This window comes from Bos indicus x Bos taurus, chromosome 26 (assembly GCF_003369695.1).
Source record: "Bos indicus x Bos taurus breed Angus x Brahman F1 hybrid chromosome 26, Bos_hybrid_MaternalHap_v2.0, whole genome shotgun sequence".
Classification (NCBI taxonomy): Eukaryota; Metazoa; Chordata; class Mammalia; order Artiodactyla; family Bovidae; genus Bos; species Bos indicus x Bos taurus.
Window position 1 is genome coordinate 34,305,384 of NC_040101.1, and position 21,035 is coordinate 34,326,418.

General features: G+C 40.9%; 1 protein-coding gene across 3 annotated transcripts in view; it reads left to right on the plus strand.

Annotated features, from left to right (window-relative positions):
• The first annotated feature begins 9,132 nt into the window (after window positions 1-9,132).
• The window catches only part of TCTN3 (tectonic family member 3), a 28,703-nt gene continuing 16,800 nt past the window's right edge, over window positions 9,133-21,035 (plus strand). The window contains exons 1-12 of one of the 3 annotated variants that reach the window (XM_027529227.1): window positions 9,133-9,485; window positions 9,632-9,755; window positions 10,355-10,473; window positions 14,061-14,188; window positions 14,455-14,563; window positions 14,644-14,759; window positions 15,516-15,551; window positions 16,082-16,162; window positions 17,239-17,364; window positions 18,227-18,334; window positions 18,987-19,081; window positions 19,372-19,525. In XM_027529227.1, coding sequence (XP_027385028.1) covers window positions 9,254-9,485; window positions 9,632-9,755; window positions 10,355-10,473; window positions 14,061-14,188; window positions 14,455-14,563; window positions 14,644-14,759; window positions 15,516-15,551; window positions 16,082-16,162; window positions 17,239-17,364; window positions 18,227-18,334; window positions 18,987-19,081; window positions 19,372-19,525 — 1,428 coding nt within the window. In that variant the 5' untranslated portion in view covers window positions 9,133-9,253. The remainder of the gene's footprint in view (window positions 9,486-9,631; window positions 9,756-10,354; window positions 10,474-14,060; window positions 14,189-14,454; window positions 14,564-14,643; window positions 14,760-15,515; window positions 15,552-16,081; window positions 16,163-17,238; window positions 17,365-18,226; window positions 18,335-18,986; window positions 19,082-19,371; window positions 19,526-21,035) is intronic. The other 2 variants (XM_027529228.1, XM_027529226.1) reach the window with 2 other exon arrangements.

Below are 21,035 nucleotides of genomic sequence, written 5' to 3' on the forward strand. Positions count from 1 at the left end.
CAGCACTCCAGGCTTCCCTGTCCTTCACCATCTCCTGGAGCTTGCTCAAACTCAAGTCCATTGAGTTGGCGATGCCATCCAACCATCTCATCCTCTATCGGCCCCTTCTCCTCCTGCCTTTGTATATATGTAAGTCTAGATATAACATGTATTAAACACAACACTTATTCTTCACATTGGTAGCTATAATGATAAATATTATTAAAAATATAATAATATAATAATATAAACTTTATATTATATAATAATAATACCTAGTTAAATTTCAGAAAACAGTTAAAACATTTGATTATATTTAAATTAATTTAAATTTTGATTGTCATTAATTATCATTATATTTGGCCTTTGTACTTAGCAGATAATATTGAATATGTACATGCATATGTATTTGTATATGTATATGTCGCTCAGTCATGTCCGACTCTTTGCAACCCCATGGACTACAGCCCACCAGGTTCCTCTGGTCCATGGGGATTCTCCAGGCAAGAATACTGGAGTGGACTGCCATGCCCTCTTCAGGGGATCCTCCCAACTCAGGGATCAAATAGAACCCAGGTCTCCTGCATTGCAGGTGGATTCTTTACCTTCTGAGCCACCAGGGAAGCCCAATATTGAATATACTAGAAGAAAAATAATTTCTTTAAGCCATTGTTTGTAAACTTTTTTACATTTATTTTATACTTTTTATATAAAAGATACTCGAAGTTTCTATACATTTTGTGGCAGTTTAAAAAATTGGCCTCAATTTTTTTTACAGCCCTTCCATAGCGAGGTCAAGGGGACGAGGATGGGATGTCTCAGCCAATGGACTAAGGTAACATCAAATGGCTTTTAAGGCTAGATCCAAAAAGACCATTCGGCTTTTGCCTTGTCCACTAGAACACTCTTTCCTGAAGCCCTGAGCCACCACTGAAAAAGTCTGACGATCCTGAGGCTACCATACTGTGAGGAAACCTAAGCCACAAGAAGAGACCATGTCATCAGCATTCCAGTTAACAGGCCCAACTAAACCCAACCTTCAAGCATTCCCAGCCCAGCCACCAGACATGTGAGTGAATAGACCTACAGATGATTCTGGACCTCATCCAGTAGTCTCCCCCAAGTATCCAAGTCTTGCCAGCAGTGATCCCAGATATCATGAACCAGAGATAAGCCATCTCTGCTGTACCCTGTCCAAATTCCTGACCCAGAGAATCCATAGTGATTATAAGGCAGTTGTCATTTTATGCCACAGAATTTTGGTATGGTTTGTTATGCACCAAGAGATAATTAGAGTGTTCTGAATGCATTCAAATTCTATTTTTTAACTTAGATTATTGAGGATGATTATTAGTTAAACTAGTAATCAGATCAGATCAGATCAGTCGCTCAGTCATGTCCGACTCTTTGCGACCCCATGAATCGCAGCACACCAGGCCTCCCTGTCCATCACCAACTCCCGGAGTTCACTCAGACTCACGTCCATTGAGTCAGTGATGCCATCCAGCCATCTCATCCTCTGTCGTCCCCTTCTCCTCTTGCCCCCAATCCCTCCCAGCATCAGAGTCTTTTCCAATGAGTCAACTCTTCGCATGAAGTGGCCAAAGTACTGGAGTTTCAGCTTTAGCATCATTCCTTCCAAAGAAATCTCAGGGCTGATCTCCTTCAGAATGGACTGGTTGGATCTCCTTGCAGTCCAAGGGACTCTCAAGAGTCTTCTCCAACACCGCAGTTCAAAAGCATCAATTCTTCGGCGCTCAGCCTTCTTCACAGTCCAACTCTCACATCCATACATGACCACAGGAAAAACCATAGCCTTGACTAGACGAACCTTTGCTGGCAAAGTAATGTCTCTGCTTTTGAATATGCTATCTAGGTTGGTCATAACTTTCCTTCCAAGGAGTAAGTATCTTTTAATTTCATGGCTGCAGTCACCATCTGCAGTGATTTTGGAGCCCCCCAAAATAAAGTCTGACACTATTTCCACTGTTTCCCCATCTATTTCCCATGAAGTGATGGGACCGGATGCCATGATCTTCGTTTTCTGAATGTTGAGCTTTAAGCCAACTTTTTCACTCTCCACTTTCACTTTCATCAAGAGGCTTTTTAGTTTCTCTTCACTTTCTGCCATAAGGGTGGTGTCATCTGCATATCTGAGGTTATTGATATTTCTCCCGGCAATCTTGATTCCAGCTTGTGTTTCTTCCAGCCCAGCGTTTCTCATGATGTACTCTGCATAGAAGTTAAATAAGCAGGGTGATAGAAACTGTAAAAGTAGAGGGAAGGAAAAAATGTTTAAGAGAAAAGTAGAGAGACTTTCAGTTATGGCAGCATGAGGGATTCAGCAATGCTTCTCTGTAATAAAACAAATATATGCTTCGATGAAGATAGAATAGATATATTTTTCCATATTCCTGTTGCTTAAGTACAACTGAAAACTCCGTACACTATATACATGCACATGCGCTAAGTCACTTCAGTCGTGTCCTACTCTTTACGACCCTGTGGACTGTAGCCTCCTCTGTCCATGGGATTTTCCAGGCAAGAGTACTGGAGTTGCTTGCCATTGCCTCCTCCACGGGATCCTCCCCACCCAGGAATTGAACCCATGTCTCTTAGATCTCCTGCATTGGCAGGCAGGTTCTTTACCGCTAGCGCCACCTGGGAAGCCTATATATATATATATATATATATATATATATATATATATAAGAGAGAGAGAGAGAGATTCTAAAAGCTGGAGAGAAGAAGGCAGACTGGCTAGCAACCTAGAAACTCTAGAAATGACACAAAGAACAAAAGTTCTTTTTGCCTTATACATCCCACACTTAGAGAGAGCTGGCTCTTACCCCCACCCAGCAGTAACAAGAGGTGCTGCTCCCTGGACTATCAGTGGAGGCTGGGTGGGGAACTGGGGCTTTCACTACCATCTGGTAGTAATGGAAGTGTGCTGCCAAGGGTGTACACATTCCTTCCAGAGCAGTGTCAGAGGAGGCTGGCTAAAAGAGAAGTTAATTAAGATACAGAGCCCCACCCATAACATAATATCCAAAATGTTCACGTTTTGACCCAAAATCCATCATATCTACAACTAGGAAGATCACAAACCGAATGACAAAAAAATAACAAATGCCAACAGAGAGATTCTAGTTTAATTCTAGTTTGAATTCTGCTTTCGATTTTTCTACAAATTCTAATTTAAATATGTAAATATATTTAAAGCAATCATGTAAATCAATCTTTGAGAGTTCTAATTATTACAAGTATGGGTAAGCCACTAAAGTATGTTATGACTTAAATAGTTGAGGTCTTTTATAAAATTCTCCTCTATCCATGGAATCCTCTAGGCAAGAATACTGAAGTGGATTGTCATTCCCTTCTCTAGGGAATCTTCCCAACCCAGGGATTGAACCCAGGTCTCCTGTATTGCAGGCAGATTCTTTACTATCTGAGCCACCAGGGAAACCCCTTTTATAAAATTATTTCTTTGTATGAAAGATATCCAGGGATAGGAAGTCCTGGGCAAGCATGAAGTTTCCATGGTTGTCGGGGATCCAGGTTTCTTCCCTTTTGTTGCTTATCTTTGCTTATATTTCTTCTCATGTTCCAAAATGACTGGTAGAGCTCCAGCCATTTCACTCAAAATTAAAGTAGCAACATTGAGAAGGGAGGAAAAGGACTTTTATTTTCTAAAGAGATTTTCCTAAAGTCTCATCAGTTCTTTAATGTATAGCTCATGGATCAGAACTATGTACATAACCCCAACTCGCTACAAAGGAGCTGAAATATCATCTTTTGGCTACATTGTGCTCATTAAGAATTTGAGTTTCTGTCTATTTGAAACAGAGGAAAACAATAGAATGGGAAAGACTAGAGATCTCTTCAAGAAAATTAGAGATACCAAGGGAACATTTCATGCAAAGATGGGCACAATAAAGGACAGAAATGGTGTGGACCTAACAGAAGCAGAAGATATTAAGAAGAGGTGGCAAGAATACACAGAAGGTGAAGGTGAAGTCGCTCAGTTGTGTCCAACTCTTTGCAATCCCGTGGACTACAGCCTACCAGGCTTCTCTGAACTGTACAAAAAAGATTTTCATGACCCAGATAATCACAATGGTGTGATCACTCACCTAGAGCCAGACATCCTGGAATGTGAAGTCAAGTGGGCCTTAGGACGCATCACTACGAACAAAGCTAGTGGAGGTGATGGAATTCCAGTTGAGCTATTTCAAATCCTAAAAGATGATGCTGTGAAAGTGCTGCACTCAATATGTCAGCAAATTTGGAAAATTCAGCAGTGGTCACAGGACTGGAAAAGGTCAGTTTTCATTCCAATCCCAAAGAAAGGCAATGCCAAAGAATGCTCAAAGTACTGCACAATTGCACTCATCTCACATGCTAGCACGGAGAAGACAATGGCACCCCACTCCAGTACTCTTGCCTGGAAAATCCCATGGATGGAGGAGCCTGGTGGGCTGCAGTCCATGGGGTTGCGAAGAGTCGGACACGACTGAGCGACTTCACTTTCACTTTTCACTTTCATGCATTGGAGAAGGAAATGGCAACCCACTCCAGTGTTCTTGCCTGGAGAATCCCAGGGATGGGGGAGCCTGGTGGGCTGCCGTCTATGGGGTCGCACAGAGTTGGACACAACTGAAGCGACTTAGCAGCAGCAGCAGAGCAGGAGCACATGCTAGCAAAGTAATACTCAAAATTCTCCAAGCCAGGCTTCAACAGTACGTGAATCGTGAACTTCCAGATGTTCAAGCTCGATTTAGAAAAGGCAGAGGAACCAGAGATCAAATTGCCAACATTAGTTGGATCATCGAAAAAGCAAGAGTTCCAGAAAAATATCTACTTCTATTTTATTTACTATGCCAAAGCCTTTGACTGTGTGAATCACAATAAACTGTGGAAAATTCTTCAAGAGACTGGAATACTAGACCACCTGACCTTCCTCCTGAGAAATCTGTATGCGTGTCAGGAAGCAACAGTTAGAACTGGACATGGAACAACAGACTGATTCCAAATAGGGAAAAGAGTCCATCAAGGCTGCAAATTGTCACCCTGCTTATTTAGCTTCTATGCAGAGCACATCATGAGAAATGCTGGACTGGATGAAACACAAGCTGGAATCAAGATTGCTGGGAGGAATATCAATAACCTCAGATATGCAGATGACACCACCCTTATGGCAGAAAGTGAATAGGAACTAAAAAGCCTCTTGATGAAAGTGAAAGAGGAGAGTGAAAAAGTTGGCTTAAAACTCAACATTCAGAAAACTAAGATCAAGGCATCTGGTCCCATCACTTCATGGCAAATAGATGGGGAAACAATGGAAATAGTGACAGATTTTATTTTGGGGGGCTCCAAAATCACTGCAGATGGTGATTGCAGCCAAGAAATTAAAAGACGCTTGCTATTTGGAAGAAAAGTTATGACCAACCTAGACAGCATATTAAAAAGCAGAGACATTACTTTATCAACAAAGGTCTGTCTAGTCAAAGCTATGGTTTTTCCAGTAGTCATATACGGATGTGACAGTTGGACTATAAACAAAACTGAGTGCCGAAGAATTGATGCTTTTGAACTGTGGTGTTGGGGAAGACTCTTGAGAGTCCCTTGGACTGCAAGGAGATCCAAGCAGTCCATCCTAAAGGAAATCAGTCCTGAATGTTCATTGAAAGGACTGATGCTGAAGCTGAAGCTCCAATACTTTGGCCACCTGATGCAAAGAACCGACTCATTTGAAAAGACCCTGATGCTAGGAAAGATTGAGGGCGGGAGGAGAAGGGGACGACAGAGAATGAGATGGCTGGATGGCATCACTGACTCAATGGACAAGGGTTTGAGTAAACTCCAGGAGTTGGTGATGGACAGGGAGGCCTGGTGTGCTCTATGTAGTCCATGGGGTCGAAAAGAGTCGAACACAACTGAGTGACTGAAACTAAAGTGAACTGATTTCATTTTTTATGTTATAAATTTTATCCCCTAAAGCTTTTTATTTTCTAATTTTTAATTTCTATAATATCAGAATACAATTGTTTTATATACTCACCTTGTATTTGTCCTTTCCATTGCTCTTAATACATTCCAGCATTTTTGCATTCCATCTGGGATCATTTTTCCTTTAGCCTGAACAATTCTCTTTAGCAATTCCTTGTGAGGATCTGTAATAAAAATTTTTTTCTTAATTTTTGTTTTCTAAACACATTTGCATCTTCATTTTTAAAGGTTACTTTAAAATTCTAGGTTAACTTCTTTCAGGACATTATTCCACTTTCCTTATTTCTGTTAAAAAGTCAGCTGTGAGTCTTATTATTGTTCTTTTGAAAGTAGTGCATCCTTTTTAACCTATGTCTTTGGTAGATTTGTGGAGGAGGGAATGTTGGATGTGCACCTTGAGAAGGGGAACTGATACCAGCCTTCAAGATGTGAGGCCTCTCTTCCTCCTCGATGTCAAAAACTATCCAGGGCCCTGACCTATCTTTTTAATAAAAGTGCGTACATGGCTGTCCCTGCCTTCTTTCGGAGCAAGTTCTTGTATCCACTGTTTGCACATGGAAGCAAGGCTGAAAGGCTGACCTACCTGACTCTTCCTACAGTGGTACCTCAATCAGTAACTCTATTGTCCAAGGGCCCTTTGATATCAATAGCTTCTTTTTGTGTGCTTAGAACATCCCCAGGAGCCACACCTATTTCAATATTAAGCCTCTGCTTATACAGCTTTTGTTTATCCAACTATAATCCTGTCCTGTGAGCCTTCTATTTTTCAAAGATTGTCATAATGTCTGGTCCTTTGAGAGCACTCGTTCATGTTTTTCAGTATCAATGTATGTGCATGGATGCACACGACTGTGTGTGCTCATGTAACTTTCTTGTAATTTTTAAAGATTCTGGGGATAGTCTAAAGAGGGGAAGAGTCAGGAGAGACTAGAACTTGTTCTCAATCTGCCATCTTGATTCAATCTCTTCGTTAAATTTCTAAGTACACACTGAACTCTTTTAGTACCAAACCCAGACATCTGCCAGTATTGTATGATCTTTTTTGGAAATCTCTGCTTCTGAGGTGATACATTAAGCTAGTTCAATATAATCCTCATGTTAAAATTGGCATCTGTGTGAAACATGTGAATAGACTTCCTGTCCTTCAAAATTATCTTCCAGATTTTAATATCTCAAAAGAACTGAGAGTTCTGTATTAGAGTTTCCTACAAACGTATCACAACAAAAGTACAATAATATTTTTGCTCCACTATAACAAAAAAGAGAAAACAAGGATTTAAAAAGCATGTGAAGTGCTAAAATCCAAAAATAAGAAAAAACAACTCAGTAATCCATTAATATTATTTCCCTGCACTCAACCCTGAAACTACTTCAATCAACAGACTCTTTTTTCAACACGAATAAATTCACTAATAACATCATTGATTTATCATTGATTAGAATTAAAGAGTAAAATGCAAACTTGGAAATCTAGAATAGTCTCCAGTTGGTTATAGAAATTGTATATAAAGAAATGCAGTTCATAATTAATATAAACATTATTCATAGGAGCTAAATCTAAAGAGTTCAACAAAACAATATTTTTTAAAATATTTAATGCATATCTAACATGTCCATGGAGAAGGCAATGGCACCCCACTCCAGTACTCTTGCCTGGAAAATCCCATGGACAGAGGAGCCTAGTAGGCCGAAGTCCATGGGGTCTCCAGGAATCGGACACGGCTGAGCAACTTCACTTTCACTTTTCACTTTCGTGCACTGGAGAAGGAAATGGCAACCCACTCCACTGTTCTTGCCTGGAGAATCCCAGGGACGGGGGAGCCTGGTGGGCTGCCGTCTATGGGGTCGCACAGAGTTGGACACGACTGAAATGACTTAGCAGCAGCAACATGTCCATGGACGGAGAAGCCTGGTAGGCTGCAGTCCATAGGGTCACTGAGGGTCGGACACGACTGAGCGACTTCACTTTCACTTTTCACTTTCATGCATTGGAGAAGGAAATGGCAACCCACTCCAGTGTTCTTGCCTGGAGAATCCCAGGACGGGGGAGCCTGGTGGGCTGCCATCTATGGGGTCGCAGAGTCGGACATGACTGAAGCGACTTAGCAGCAGCAGCAGTCACACTTGGGCTTCCTTGTGGCTCAGCTGGTAAAGAATCCACTTGCAATGAGGGAGGCCTGGGTTCGATCCCTGGGTTGGGAAGATCCCCTGGAGAAGGGAGAGGCTACCCATTCCAGTATTCTGGCCTGGAGAATTCCATGGACTATATAGTCCATGGGGTCCCAAAGAATCCGATACGACTGAGAGACTTTTACTTGCACTATCTTTTCCTGTGCACAGTAGCCACATACAGCCTGAAGTTGCCATTCTGAGCAGTGTAGATACAGAACATTTCTCACACTGCAGAAAGTTCTATTGGCCAGCGCTGCACTAGGGAGTCAGAAGAGGCACAGCACTCCAGGGAAAGAAACAAAATTTTCTAAAGAGGGCTACAAAAAGTGGCAATTTAGGGAATTTCTTGACAGTCCAGTGGGCCTTGGCTATCAAATAGGCCTGGGTTCCATCCCTGGTCAGAGAAACTCAAGCCACGGCGCAAAAAAAAAAAAAAAAGTTGCGATTTATAATAACAGCAAAAAAAAAAAGTCTTCTCTGTCCCTTGGCTATTTTTTAAATTTAAAGAAAATGTTCTCAATGTTAAAACTGAAGGAGCTGAATCTTTCTAATATGTTTTTCCCAAAAATATTATAGATGAGATTTTTATTTTTTTTTTAAGGTATGTGACCTTCAGTGTACTTTCTTCCTTGAGAATATCCTTTAGAAAAGGATTCTCAGCGTTAGAATCCGGAGTGGAAAAGATGCAATTCTAGTTTTAGCCTCTGGGGCTTCCTCTATCAAGGAAGGACTCGGCCCTCTTGGAGGCGAAGTCAGAGCCGCACGGGCTTTTGGCTGAACTCCTACTGCCACTCAGCGGAGAGAAGAGGCAAGGGCTCCTTCACCTGTCTGTCGGTTGCCAAGCGACGGAGACCTGGGAGGGCCTGGTCGCAGGAGGAGGGCACCGACTGAAAGATGCTTAGGATTTGTAACAGCGCCGGCTTCCATTGGCTGAGGAGTTCCCGGCCATCGCCCTGAGCCAATGGGTAGGCGCATATGGATGACGTTAGACGCCATGCGACTCCTCCCACTCACGTTCTAGCGACGCGTCTAGCGACCGCCGAAACCCACCTCAAACCCTTTGGGGCGGGTTGGGGGTGGTCTGTATTGCCCCATGTTTAGCTTGAAGCTCTCGCTACTGCAGGTGTTCTTCCTGATGGTCCCCGAGAGGGTCCTCTCTCAGCCCTCTCCGTCTCCGTCTAGGGCAATGCCCACCCATTCGGAGCTGGGGCCACGGACGCAGGGCGGGACCCTTCAATCCTCGGAGGTGCCTGGGATCTCTACGGCGGGTCCTACTGTCGTGACCTCCTCGACACCGGGGAATAAGACCGTGGACCTCTTCCCAGGTGAGGGGAAAGGATGTGGGGATGGAAACTAGCGACTTTGATCCAAGTGAGTTCCCATAAAGTAAGGAGTGGGGCTGTCGAAAGAACCTTGGAAGAGTTTAGGGATCCTCACCGCGCTCTCTGTGTTTTATGTTGTACTCTCATAGTCCTACCGATCTGTGTCTGTGACTTGACACCCGGTGCCTGCGATATAAATTGCTGCTGCGACAGTGACTGCTATCTTCTCCATCCGAGGACAGTTTTCTCCTTCTGCCTTCCAGGCAGCGTGAGGTGAGCTGCGATGTTCAGGTTGAATCCTAAAGGGGATTAAGTAATACTTGGAAGTAGGAAGAGTTTTGCCGTCGTGCCTCCCACCCCCACGTCCACTCCAAGGAATGGAACTCCCTTGGTTTTTCCCAGGAGCGCTGTCCCTCTTCTGATGCGCTAAAGCTGCTGCTGCTGCTGCTAAGTCGCTTCAGTCGTGTCCGACTCTGTGCGACCCCATAGACGGTAGCCCACCAGGCTTCCCCGTCCCTGGGATTCTCCAGGCAAGAACACTGGAGTGGGTTGCCATTTCCTTCTCCAATGAATGAAAGTGAAAAGTGAAAGTGAAGTCGCTCAGTCGCGTCCGATTCTAGCGACACCATGGACTGCAGCCCACCAGGCTCCTCCGTCCATGGGATTTTCTAGGCAAAAGTACTGGAGTGGGGTGCCATTGTCTTCTCCCGATGCGCTAAAGCAGGGCTGCCCAATAGAACAGAACCTTCGTGTTGTCCCGTAGCTGCCCAAGGAGTCCTCTTTTTGGCATCTGACTGACAGAGGTGGGGCACCCTTCTTTGGATATAATCTTCCTTCTAAATGTACTTGTTCTTCCTCCTGTTTCCTTATAGGTCTGCAAGTTGGGTGTGTGTAGACAACTCTCTTATCTTCAGGAGTAATTCCCCATTTCCTTCGAGAGTTTTCATGGATTCAAATGGAATCAAGCAGTTTTGTGTCCATGTGAACAATTGTAAGTAGAAATATGCTGGCTATTTGTATTGCCTAATATTTTTTGAGAGTTAGCTCAGTCTCTGACTTTTTTCCTTTTCTTTGTTTTTTAAACCTTCCCTTCTCACCCCCTTGGATGTCTATCATCCTCCCTATCCTCTACCTGTCCCCCACTCTCTCTTTTTTCTCTTATTGGTGAACATTGGCAATCTCTTTTGCCCTATTGGCTGTGGATCAGAAAACCCATAGAGAACTTTAATTTCTGTCCATCCTCTTAGCTCAGATAATTACAGATAAACTATATCCCTGACTTGCTACAACCTCTATGAAGACACTCACTGAATTCCCAGTGCCTGACATAGGAGGCAACAAATAATATTTGAATGAATGTCTTTGACAGATGAGTCTGTATCAACCTTGTTTTTATTTCATGAGGCAACAGCATAGGGGAAAGAACATTCAACTTGGGTCTCAGCCCTCCATCTACTTACTGCTGCACAGACGTGGTGGGCTTTCCTGGTGGCTCAGCAATAAAGAATCTGCCTGTGATGCAGGAGCTGCAAGAGACCCAGGTTTGATCCCTGGATCAGGAAGATCCAATGGAGGAGGGCACGGCAACCCACTCCAGTATTCTTGCCTAGAGAATCCCACTGACAGAGGAGCCTGGAGGGCTATGGTCCATAGGGTCACAAAGAGTTGGACATGACTGAAGCAACTTAGCAGACATGCACACTTGAACAAATCCCTTAGCATTTCCAGGCTTATTTCTTCAACAGGAAAATGAGAAATATCACTAATCCTAAATGTGAAAGTGTTCAGTAACTGCAGAGTGTAATAAACATGAAAAGTGGTTGGTATTAAAGTTTTTAAATAGACTTAGAAATTTGCTGGTGATAACAATAACATTTCTAAAGATATACATTTGACATATCTTTTTAAAATTTATTGTCTAAGAAGAAAAATGATGTTCTTACATAAAAGACTTAAATGTCCCTTATACTCTGAAGTCAGCTTATCCTGGTTTCATCTCACTGTTAGAAAATAAACTGCAAAACTATATTTGTTTCCTAAAACAACCAGTTTTGGGTTTGGGGGATTTGAATTTGGAAGCAGTTATCAGGAGCCTTGCTGCCATTCAGGTTGTGAGAAGATAAAGGGAGCAAGGCAAATGCTCCATTTTAAAGTAAGTTTGCAGGACTTCCCTGGTGGTTCAGTGGTAGAAAGTCTGTGCTTCCAATGCAGGGACCCAGATTCGTTCCCTGGTGAGGAAATTAAGATCCTGCATGTCTTGAGGTGCGACCAAAAAAATTAAGGTATAAAATAAGGCTGCAGCTACACCGTACTTCCTAAATTTCCTATTACCTTCTACTTCCAGCCTTGTGAAAACGCTCAAGGGATATCGCAATAACATCCAAATTGGTGCTTCCTGCTTTTAATCCCCTCCTGCCTCCCATGCGATATTGCACAGTTTCCAGACCAATGTTTCTGTACTTTGTCTCCCCAACAACACCTGAGAGCCAGTCCCTTAGACATATAGAATACTTTGCATTGCTGTCATTTTATATGAATGTTGTGTCTCCCCAGGTAAATTGTCAGCACATAGAAAGGATGGACCATGAATTTGTCCACAGTGCTTAATATTTGCTGATAATGACCATCAGTAACAGACATTATTAGTCAGAGACTGTACAACATTGACCAAGTGGGGAAAACCCTAGACCAGGAATCAGAAGATCTCTGACCTACTCCTGGCTCTGTCAGATGGCTTTGTGGCCTTTTGAAACTCATTTACCTCTCAGGATCAGAATTTCCCAATGGGATTGGGCCACAGGACCTCTAGCCTCCTTCCACACCTGAAATTGTATCAGTCTAAGTCTAAATACCTTTAAGCCCTGTTATGTGTAATATTCCATATATGATGTTGGAAATTTTAGGCAAAAATTCTATTGCTATCCTCACCCATGCCCCTTAGGTGCATGATTCCTGCTTACCATCACTACCTCCAATATCCCTGCACTGAAGCGAGAGACAAAAGGTTAACTTTCTCTTACTCAGTTAAGCCATGAAAAAATGTCCAGATGGATATTTTCTATCTCAACTTTTTTTTTAGCTTAACTCTAACTTTTGTTCTTTCATTTGTAAAGATACATATAACTACATTTTTTTTTTTTTAGTGAGGTAAGTATTTCTTCCATGTGGTTTTCAGGGTATGAGTTCTGAAAGAAATAGTATATTAAACAGCTTCCGGAAGCTTCAAAATGTGAACATTTCAGATCAGAGATGGAAGATGATAGTCTGCAGACCAGGAACTTTAGCATCACCTGTTACAGAGCAAAGATTTTTCGATCTCTAATATGTACACACATCACCTGGGAGATCTTTTTGCTAACACGCACGTTCTGATTTAGTAGGTCTGGAGTGTGTCTTAAGATTCTGAATTTCTGACACTCTTCCAGGTTATGCTGGGGCTGCTAGTCTGTGCACTGGACTTTGAGTAATACAGACCTAGGAGATACACAGAAAGTGAGTAGTGTGAAAGGCCCCACAATTGAGAGTTTTCTTCATTTCCTGTTCCATCAGAAAGCTGAAAAGTCAAATGATTAGGACCCTATGATCACAGAGGATAAAGGTCAGGCTTATGTAATACGGCATCTTCATTAGCTTTTGGGGAGGCAGATCTTGATTTCCTTTTGAATCTGTTCAAATGACCATAATTATGAAGAATGAAAGAAACTAGTATGGACCATTGTCTGCTACATTCTTTGTTCAAGTTAGCAGAAAACTTGGACGGTAAAGCAGAGTGGTGTTCATCACAAGCCATGCTCTGGGCAGGGGACAATATCAGAGGCCTTTATCTGCATCTCTTTCCTGGTTCTGAAGTGCCATAAGAAGATGGCTGCAGATGTTTGGAAAGATTTATACATTGCTATAATATAAATTACAAAATTGTTACCAAAATACCCTTTGGGTGGGTATTTGAAAAACTTGAATGTAGAAATTATAATGTGAAAAGAATAAAAGATGACAAATCCATATATTTGAAAGATGGAAACTTTATTATGAGGACTAGTCAGTTGAAGTTTAGAGGAAACTGGAAGACTTGGAGAGGACAAGTCAGATATTGTCTCCAACTCTGCCATATTCCTATGGAAACAGTACCATTTTGTGGTTCTAGAGACTCACCTAGAATGGGACAGATGTGCACATTACCGAGACTCCTATTTTCATCACAGACTGCTAACCTTATATATTCCTGACATCAGAGGCTTGGAACTGACTGGCACTCTTTGGTCATATTCTTGTCTCAGATCTTAATAATAAACTATAAGGTGATAGAAATCAAAATCATTATTGTCTCTGAAGATGGCACATTGATTGGGAAACTTCTGGGGAAAATCTATAACTTAATCTGAGTAGTAATAAAAAAAAGTGTATAAATGTTTAAAACTTCTTGAGTTTATGCTTAAGATTAGTGCCCTTGCATACTTCACTGTGTATATCTTATGCCTGAATAAAAATATTTTTAAAGATTAGTTTCTTGGTATTCCAGATACATAAAAATGAACGATTTTCTTTTATCTAACCCACCTTTCTTTTAAAAAATTTTAGCAAGATTAAACTATCTCCAGAAGCTCCAAAAGGTCAATGCAACCAACTTCCAGGCCCTGGCTACAGAGTTTGGAGGTGAATCATTCACTTCAACATCCCAAACCCAATCACCACCATCTTTCTACAGGGTGAGCCTGGGGAAGGGGAGGGATTGTTTGGTTGGTTTTTCCTCTCATACTGACAACTGACCTAGTATCTCTGAGGTGCCCACCTCAAAGTTAAGGTAAGCCATTACCTTTACCTAGCCATTACCTAGGTAAGCCATTGTCAGCTGTCTTGGAGGGAAGTATTGTCCACTTTAACAAGCTACTGAGTTAACTTTTGTTTCTTATTCTTTTCTGGTGGAGTTCAGTCCAGTCTCACTGTGAATAAATTTCTGCTCTCCTTTGTTTAGGCTGGCGACCCCATTCTGACTTACTTCCCCAAGTGGTCTGTAATAAGCTTGCTGAGGCAGCCTGCAGGAGTTGGAGCTGGGGGGCTCTGTGCTAAGAGCAATCCTGCAGGTGAGTCCAGAACACCAGGGCTACCCTTTTCGTTCAACTTAAAAGGAGGCTTTGTTATTTACCACTACCTTAATTCTAAGGTTTCCTGGAGAGTAAAAGTACAACCTGTGCTCGTTTCTTCAAGAATCTGGCAGATAGCTGTACCTCGGATCCTGCCCTCAATGCTGCCTCTTACTATAACTTCACAGTCTTGAAGGTGGGTGTCCCTTCTTTCCCCACTGTCACCACTGTGGACTTAAAAGTCACCATGCTTCCCACTTTTGGGTTGTGGGGAAAGCACTGAACTGGAAGTCAGAATGCCTACTGCTGCTAAGTCGCTTCAGTTGTGTCCGACTCTGTGCGACCCCGTAGACGGCAGCCCACCAGGCTCCCCTGTCCCTGGGATTCTCCAGGCAAGAATACTGGAGTGGGTTGCCATTTCCTTCTCCATTGCATGAAGGTGAAAAGTGAAAGTGAAGTGGCTCAGTCCTGTCCGACTCTGAGCGACCCCATGGACTGCAGCCTACTGGGCTCCTCCGTCCATGGGGTTTTCTAGGCAAGAGTACTGGAGTGGGGTGCCATCGCCTTCTAAGAGCTACGTAAAAGGCAGAAGGCCAAGAAGCCCTATCATCTGAAGAAAGATGAAAGAAGTAGGGTTAGGTAGCCAGGATGAAAGATTCTCACCCTCCCAGCTAATGGAATTCGCTAGGGGAGGTAGGAGAAGGGGACATCACTGTTTCACCAGAAGTTCCTGCTTTTGCTGTTTGTTAGAGCTCTGCTCAGAGGAGGTGGGCATCGCAGTCCATCTAGCCTCCCCTCAATCTGCTCCTGGCATTTTAGTGTAAGGAAGAATCAGGTAGAAAAAAAGAGTTGATTTTTTTTTTTTTCCTCCCACAAATGTGAAACCACAAGCTCCTGGAGATTTTATGTAAGATACACGCACACTCATGTCCTTGCTGTTCTCTTATACCAGGTTCCAAGAGGTATGAGTGATCTGCAGAACATGGAGGTATGATGCTTTTTATCAGGAAAAAGAAAAAGAGAATATTTGATTCCGTTGCATCTGAGGCAGTTTCACTCTAGATTGTAATGGTAAAAGAGAATTATGTGTGATGTATCAAGCTGTTCTAGAATGAGTCTAAAACTGTCTGTGTGTTAATAAGTATCATATGAAGAGTTCATAAGTATTAGCTAAGTTTGAGAAACTTTGGATTAAATAAAGTTAAACCTTATATTTAGGATGGAGTTCTTAAAGTTTTTAATATACTAGAAAGCCTACTCAATCTCTAAGAGGGATGTGTCAGATACAGTATTTCTAAAACTTATTTGACCGAGGAGCCTTTGTTTTATATCTAATACAAGTAATGTTCCCCAAAATACATTTGGGAAGTGTTGAATAACAATGACTTTTGACCTGAAGTGGTAGACTGGCAGTGGAAGGAGAAAGGAAGGTGATTGTCAGAAAGGAAAAATACTCATTTCAGCATAATATATAAGCTAGAAGAGGAAATGCTTTCTTCTGCCTCTTTCCCGTTCCAGCTCCAGGTGCCTGTAACACCTGTCTCACAGGCTGGCTCTCCTGTGTTGGCTGGAAACACGTGTCAGAATGTTGTTGCCCAGGTAGGAGTGCTGACATCAGATTCGGGACTAATGTATGTTGATCAGCATTACCAGAGGTGCTTCATCTTCCATTAAGTACCAGACCAACCCCACGTGAATTTTTGTGCATTATCTGAAATTTAACATGCCAAAAGCTGAGCCCATCACCTACCTCCCAGCGTGTTTCAGTCGTTGCCATCGTTACTGTCCTCTGTCATTTCGTGTCCAGAATATTAAGATTATTTATCATTCTTCTTTCTTTGCTCATGTGCAGTCTGTTTAGTTTTTACTGACCACACTTTCTTTTGTTGACAAAATCAGTATCACCTGAAAGTCTGAAATAGACTTGTCAACTTCTTTTCCTCTATTCTCTCTGTTCTAAGCAACAAACAAAAGTAAGAATTATTGGAAAGCATCATTTTAAAACCTATGCTCAGAAATCTAAGATTACCTTTACCTTTTTATGACTTCCATCTCCAGCTACTATCTTAACTCATCCTCAGACATGGTGAAAGCGAAGTAAACCAGATTTCCATTCCATGTTCACTTCTGCCTGTGCTCCTACTCACTTTCTCTGCATGCAATCAAAATTTATGTTTCGTCCCTTTCAATTCTTATCATAAATTCACCTCTCCCATGAACGCTTTCAAAGAGCTCTATTCAATTTCTTTTTTCATGTATAGATATAATATGAAGTCAACTTTTATCTTTTCATAGTATTTGTATTTGGCATTTTTAAGATAACACTTTTAGTCTCCCTTATCCAGTTATTATTTAAATTTAGATATAATTGATATATAAATTATATTAGTTTTAGGTGTACAGCATAATGATTTGATACATGTATATACTGTGAAACAATTACCACAATAAGTTAGCATTTATCACCACACATAGTTACAATTTTTTTCTTGTGATGAAGACTTTTAAAATCTGCTATCTTAGCAACTTGCAAATACACAATGCAGTATTGTCAACTATAGTCACCATTCTGACTTATTCAGTTATAGGAAAACCCTTAAAGACAAGAAATCTGTCCTAAACATAATTGGCCCACAAAATATTTTTTATTAATTGATTCTACTTTTGTATTTCAGGTCATCTATGAGATAGAGACCAATGGGACTTTTGGAATCCAGAAAGTCTCCGTCAGTTTTGGACAAACGAACCTAACTGTTGAGCCACGCACTTCATTACAGCAAGATTTCATCATTCACTTCAGGGTTAGGGTTCTTCTCTTATAGGGGACCAAGAAGAAAGAAATATCGGGTTAGAAATAGTTCCCCTGCTTCTGTAATACATGTAAGATAGAATAAGAATATGAAGGCCTAGTTCAGTCTGTCAACCGAAGTCTCAACATTTAATATTCTGTAATTTAACTTCGAGTGATAAGGATTCAGCAAGGTTTATTCATTAACATATTCCCCCAGCAAAGCAGGACTTCACGCACAAAGCCAAACACTTTTTTTAAATCGTCATTTTGAATCATAAACTTAGCTAACATCCCACACAAATTCTTTAACTAGCTTTTTTCATGTTTCTGGACATTCAGCATTTTATTCATGTCCGGCTTAAGTTTCTAGTCTTGATCACCACCTTTTGACTTTCTTCTACTTTCTTTCCTTTTGAACATAGCAGAGTCCAGTTTCTTCTCAACTCTACCCTCAAGTGATTCACTAAATCCCATGTCACTCAGAGTATTCATCTGTGGAACATCTATAGTTAATTAAAATATAGTTCTAAATTACATTTAAACTCCTCTGATTCTAGCTACACTGAACATAGCCCTGAGTTAATATAGTAATTTTGGAAAACAGGATTGAGAGATCTTTGATAGATCTTTAGTTGCAATCCTTGGTAGAAGGAGTGTTCAGATGGATATGAATAAGGATTTATTTTAGTGAATTGAAAAAAGTAAAAGATGCTGGAGGAGCAATTTTTGCAAAATGCTACACTGTGGAAGGAAGCCAGATTGTTCAGTGCAGCTAACCTGCAGCATTGCCTTAAGGAAGGGCATGAGGCCACACCGGAAAAGTGAGTGAGCTTGACTTTCTCCATACTGACTTTCCTTCACTCTTTCTGCAGGCTTTCCAACAGAGCACAGCTGCTTCTCTTACTGGGTCTAGAAGTGGGAATCCTGGCTATATTGTCGGAAAGCCACTCCTGGTTCTAACTGGTGATATGAGACACTCAGTATCCTTTTTGGGTATCTGGGTGGCCTACTACAGCCTAATGACAAAAGCTTTAGTTACTGATCTTTTGGATTTTCCGATTCTGTGATTCCCCATTTTTTAGGTAGTGAGGATTTCCTTTGTTGTTGTTTAGTTGCTGTATCTGACTCTTGAGACCCCATGGACTATAGCCTGCCAGGCTCCTCTCTCTGTCCATGGGATTTTCCAGGCAAGAATACTTGAGTGGGTTGCTATTTTCTTCTCCCGGGGATTTTTCTGACCCAGGGATCAAACCCATGTCTCCTGCATTGGCAGGCAGATTCTTTACCACTGAGCCACTAGGGAATCCCCAAGGACTTCCTTTACTGAACTATTAATATATTATGTTCTCAAACGCAGATGGTATCAAAGGCTTTCGAACTTATATTAGACTGGCTGAAGGTGAGGATCCTGACTGAATTGTGTTTATTTTAATGAGATATTTAAGGTATATGGTCATTTTTGGAAAAACAATAATTCTCTGTTTTCATTGCCAGAGGGAAGCAAAAATGTTACTTGAATAATATCATGATATTAGTAAAGTACCAATAGTGTTAAGCAAATATTAAGCATACATTTTCCAATCGGCCTACTTTTGCTTTTATGATCTCCTTGACCATCACTTTCCACCTCAGATGACCCTCTTACAGAGCCAGGGTGATGGAACTTGCTCTATTAAGAGACACGAAGTACAATTTGGAGTGAATGCAATATCTGGATGCAATCTCAGGTAATACTTTGCTTCCACATCATTTTTAACAAATTTGTCTCTACCTGTAGGGAATATGTGATGTGGCAATTTTTATATTTTGAATTAGAGTTCAGAGAATGTTAGGAATAGTCTTTAAATAATATTGCTAAGAGGGGTTGTTTTTTGTTTTTTTTGTTTTTTTTGTTTTGAGTCTTTTATACCTGTGAAGGATTGTTTCCCACAATTTATTTTTGGTATTATTTCTGATGTTTGAATGAATTACATTATGATGTCAGCGCTGGACTCGACTCCGTGCTGTTTCATTTCAGGCTGAAAAGGGTGGACTGCAGCCACTTGCAGCAGGAGCTTTATCAGGCTCTCCATGGAAGTCCCAGACCAGAGCACATTGCCATCTTTGGAAATGCTGACCCAGCCCAGAAGGGAGAGTGGACCCGGATCCTCAGCAGGAACTACAGTGTTTCAGTAAGGAAAGAAATACACATTCTGACAAAAGCTTACTTTCCTCCTTTATTTATTAAGATTAAAACCAGACCTGTTTCCATAGTTGGTTTGGTTGTCACAGAAGAAAGATAATGTGGTTGTCCTAAAAGAAAGACTGTAAGAAATCATGGCCATCTGAAGTCATCATTTCAGGTCAGGTATATATATATAACTTTCCTTACTTAGAGAAAAATCTCAAGGTAGAAGGTTTAGAGAATAGTATTAAGAAAAAATAAAAACCTCAATACCCACTACCCCTGACGAAATCTCATTCAGCTCTTTTCTGTTTTTATTCTTTCTGGTGGCCACAACATCAGTGCTTAGCCGGTGTACCTCTTGATTCCAGTCTAAGTAAAATAGCGAAATCTGTGTGTCAGAGTAAAAGAAAGAAATCTACTTCCTCTTTTGCCCCCTCTAGCCTGGAGAATTCCATGGACTGTATAGTCCATTAGGTCACAAAGAGTCAGACAGGACTGAGTGACTTTCACTTTCACTGTCCCTCCTGGCTTTAATCAACTGTATCTTTATTTCCTTTCACTTAAGCTTTTTATTTCTTGTGTAAGTAATACATACGCTTGGTTCAAAATTCCAAAAGTACAAAAATGAAACTCTTTCTCAGACAGCTCTTCCCTTCCACAGAGGCTGAGTTATTACTTTCTTTCCTTCCAGAGATATTACATGCTTACACAAGTAAATACTCATTTTTTAATCCAAATGATACAAGATCATTTTTCTCTTGATCTTGAGAGTTTGTTCTATATCAGTATATAATAAGCTTCCTCATCCTTTGCATGGTATAGTTGTATTTTATTCCATTATATGGATAAACCATAAATTATTTAGGCAGAACATTCAGGTTGTTTTCAGCCTTTTGCTATTATACACAGTGTGGCATTTTATAACATGGTTCAGGCACAATTTTGTACATGTGAAAATAAGCCTATATGAAAAATCTTAGAATTGCTAGATCCAAAGGTATATGCATTTAAATTTTTAATAAATATTGCAAATTTATTTCCCATACAGGTTGTACCTATTTACAAGCCCCACTATCCATCTATGGGATGGCTTATTACCCATACCCTCAATACTGGATTATCAAGCTTTTAATCTTTGCTTATCTGATAAGTGAAAAATAGTATCACAATGTAGTTTTCTTTTTCTCCTACTATGAGTAAGGTTGAGTATCTTGACATACAGTTGAATAATTCCTATTTTCTTCACTATGATTTGTTTCTATCTCTTGCCCACTTTTATTGAATTACTAGCCATATGACTTGTAGAAAATCTTTGAGTATGTGAGAAATTGTCTCTTTTCTGTTATCTGATTTATAGATATTATTTCTCAGTTTGTCATTTGTCTTTTGACTTTGTTTATGGTTTTTATGCCATACAGGAATTGATTTTTATATTGTGAGATTTATCAGTCTTTTTTTCAACTCTTGAATTTTGGTTCAGACTTTGAAAGGCTCTTAGATTTTATTTTTAAAGT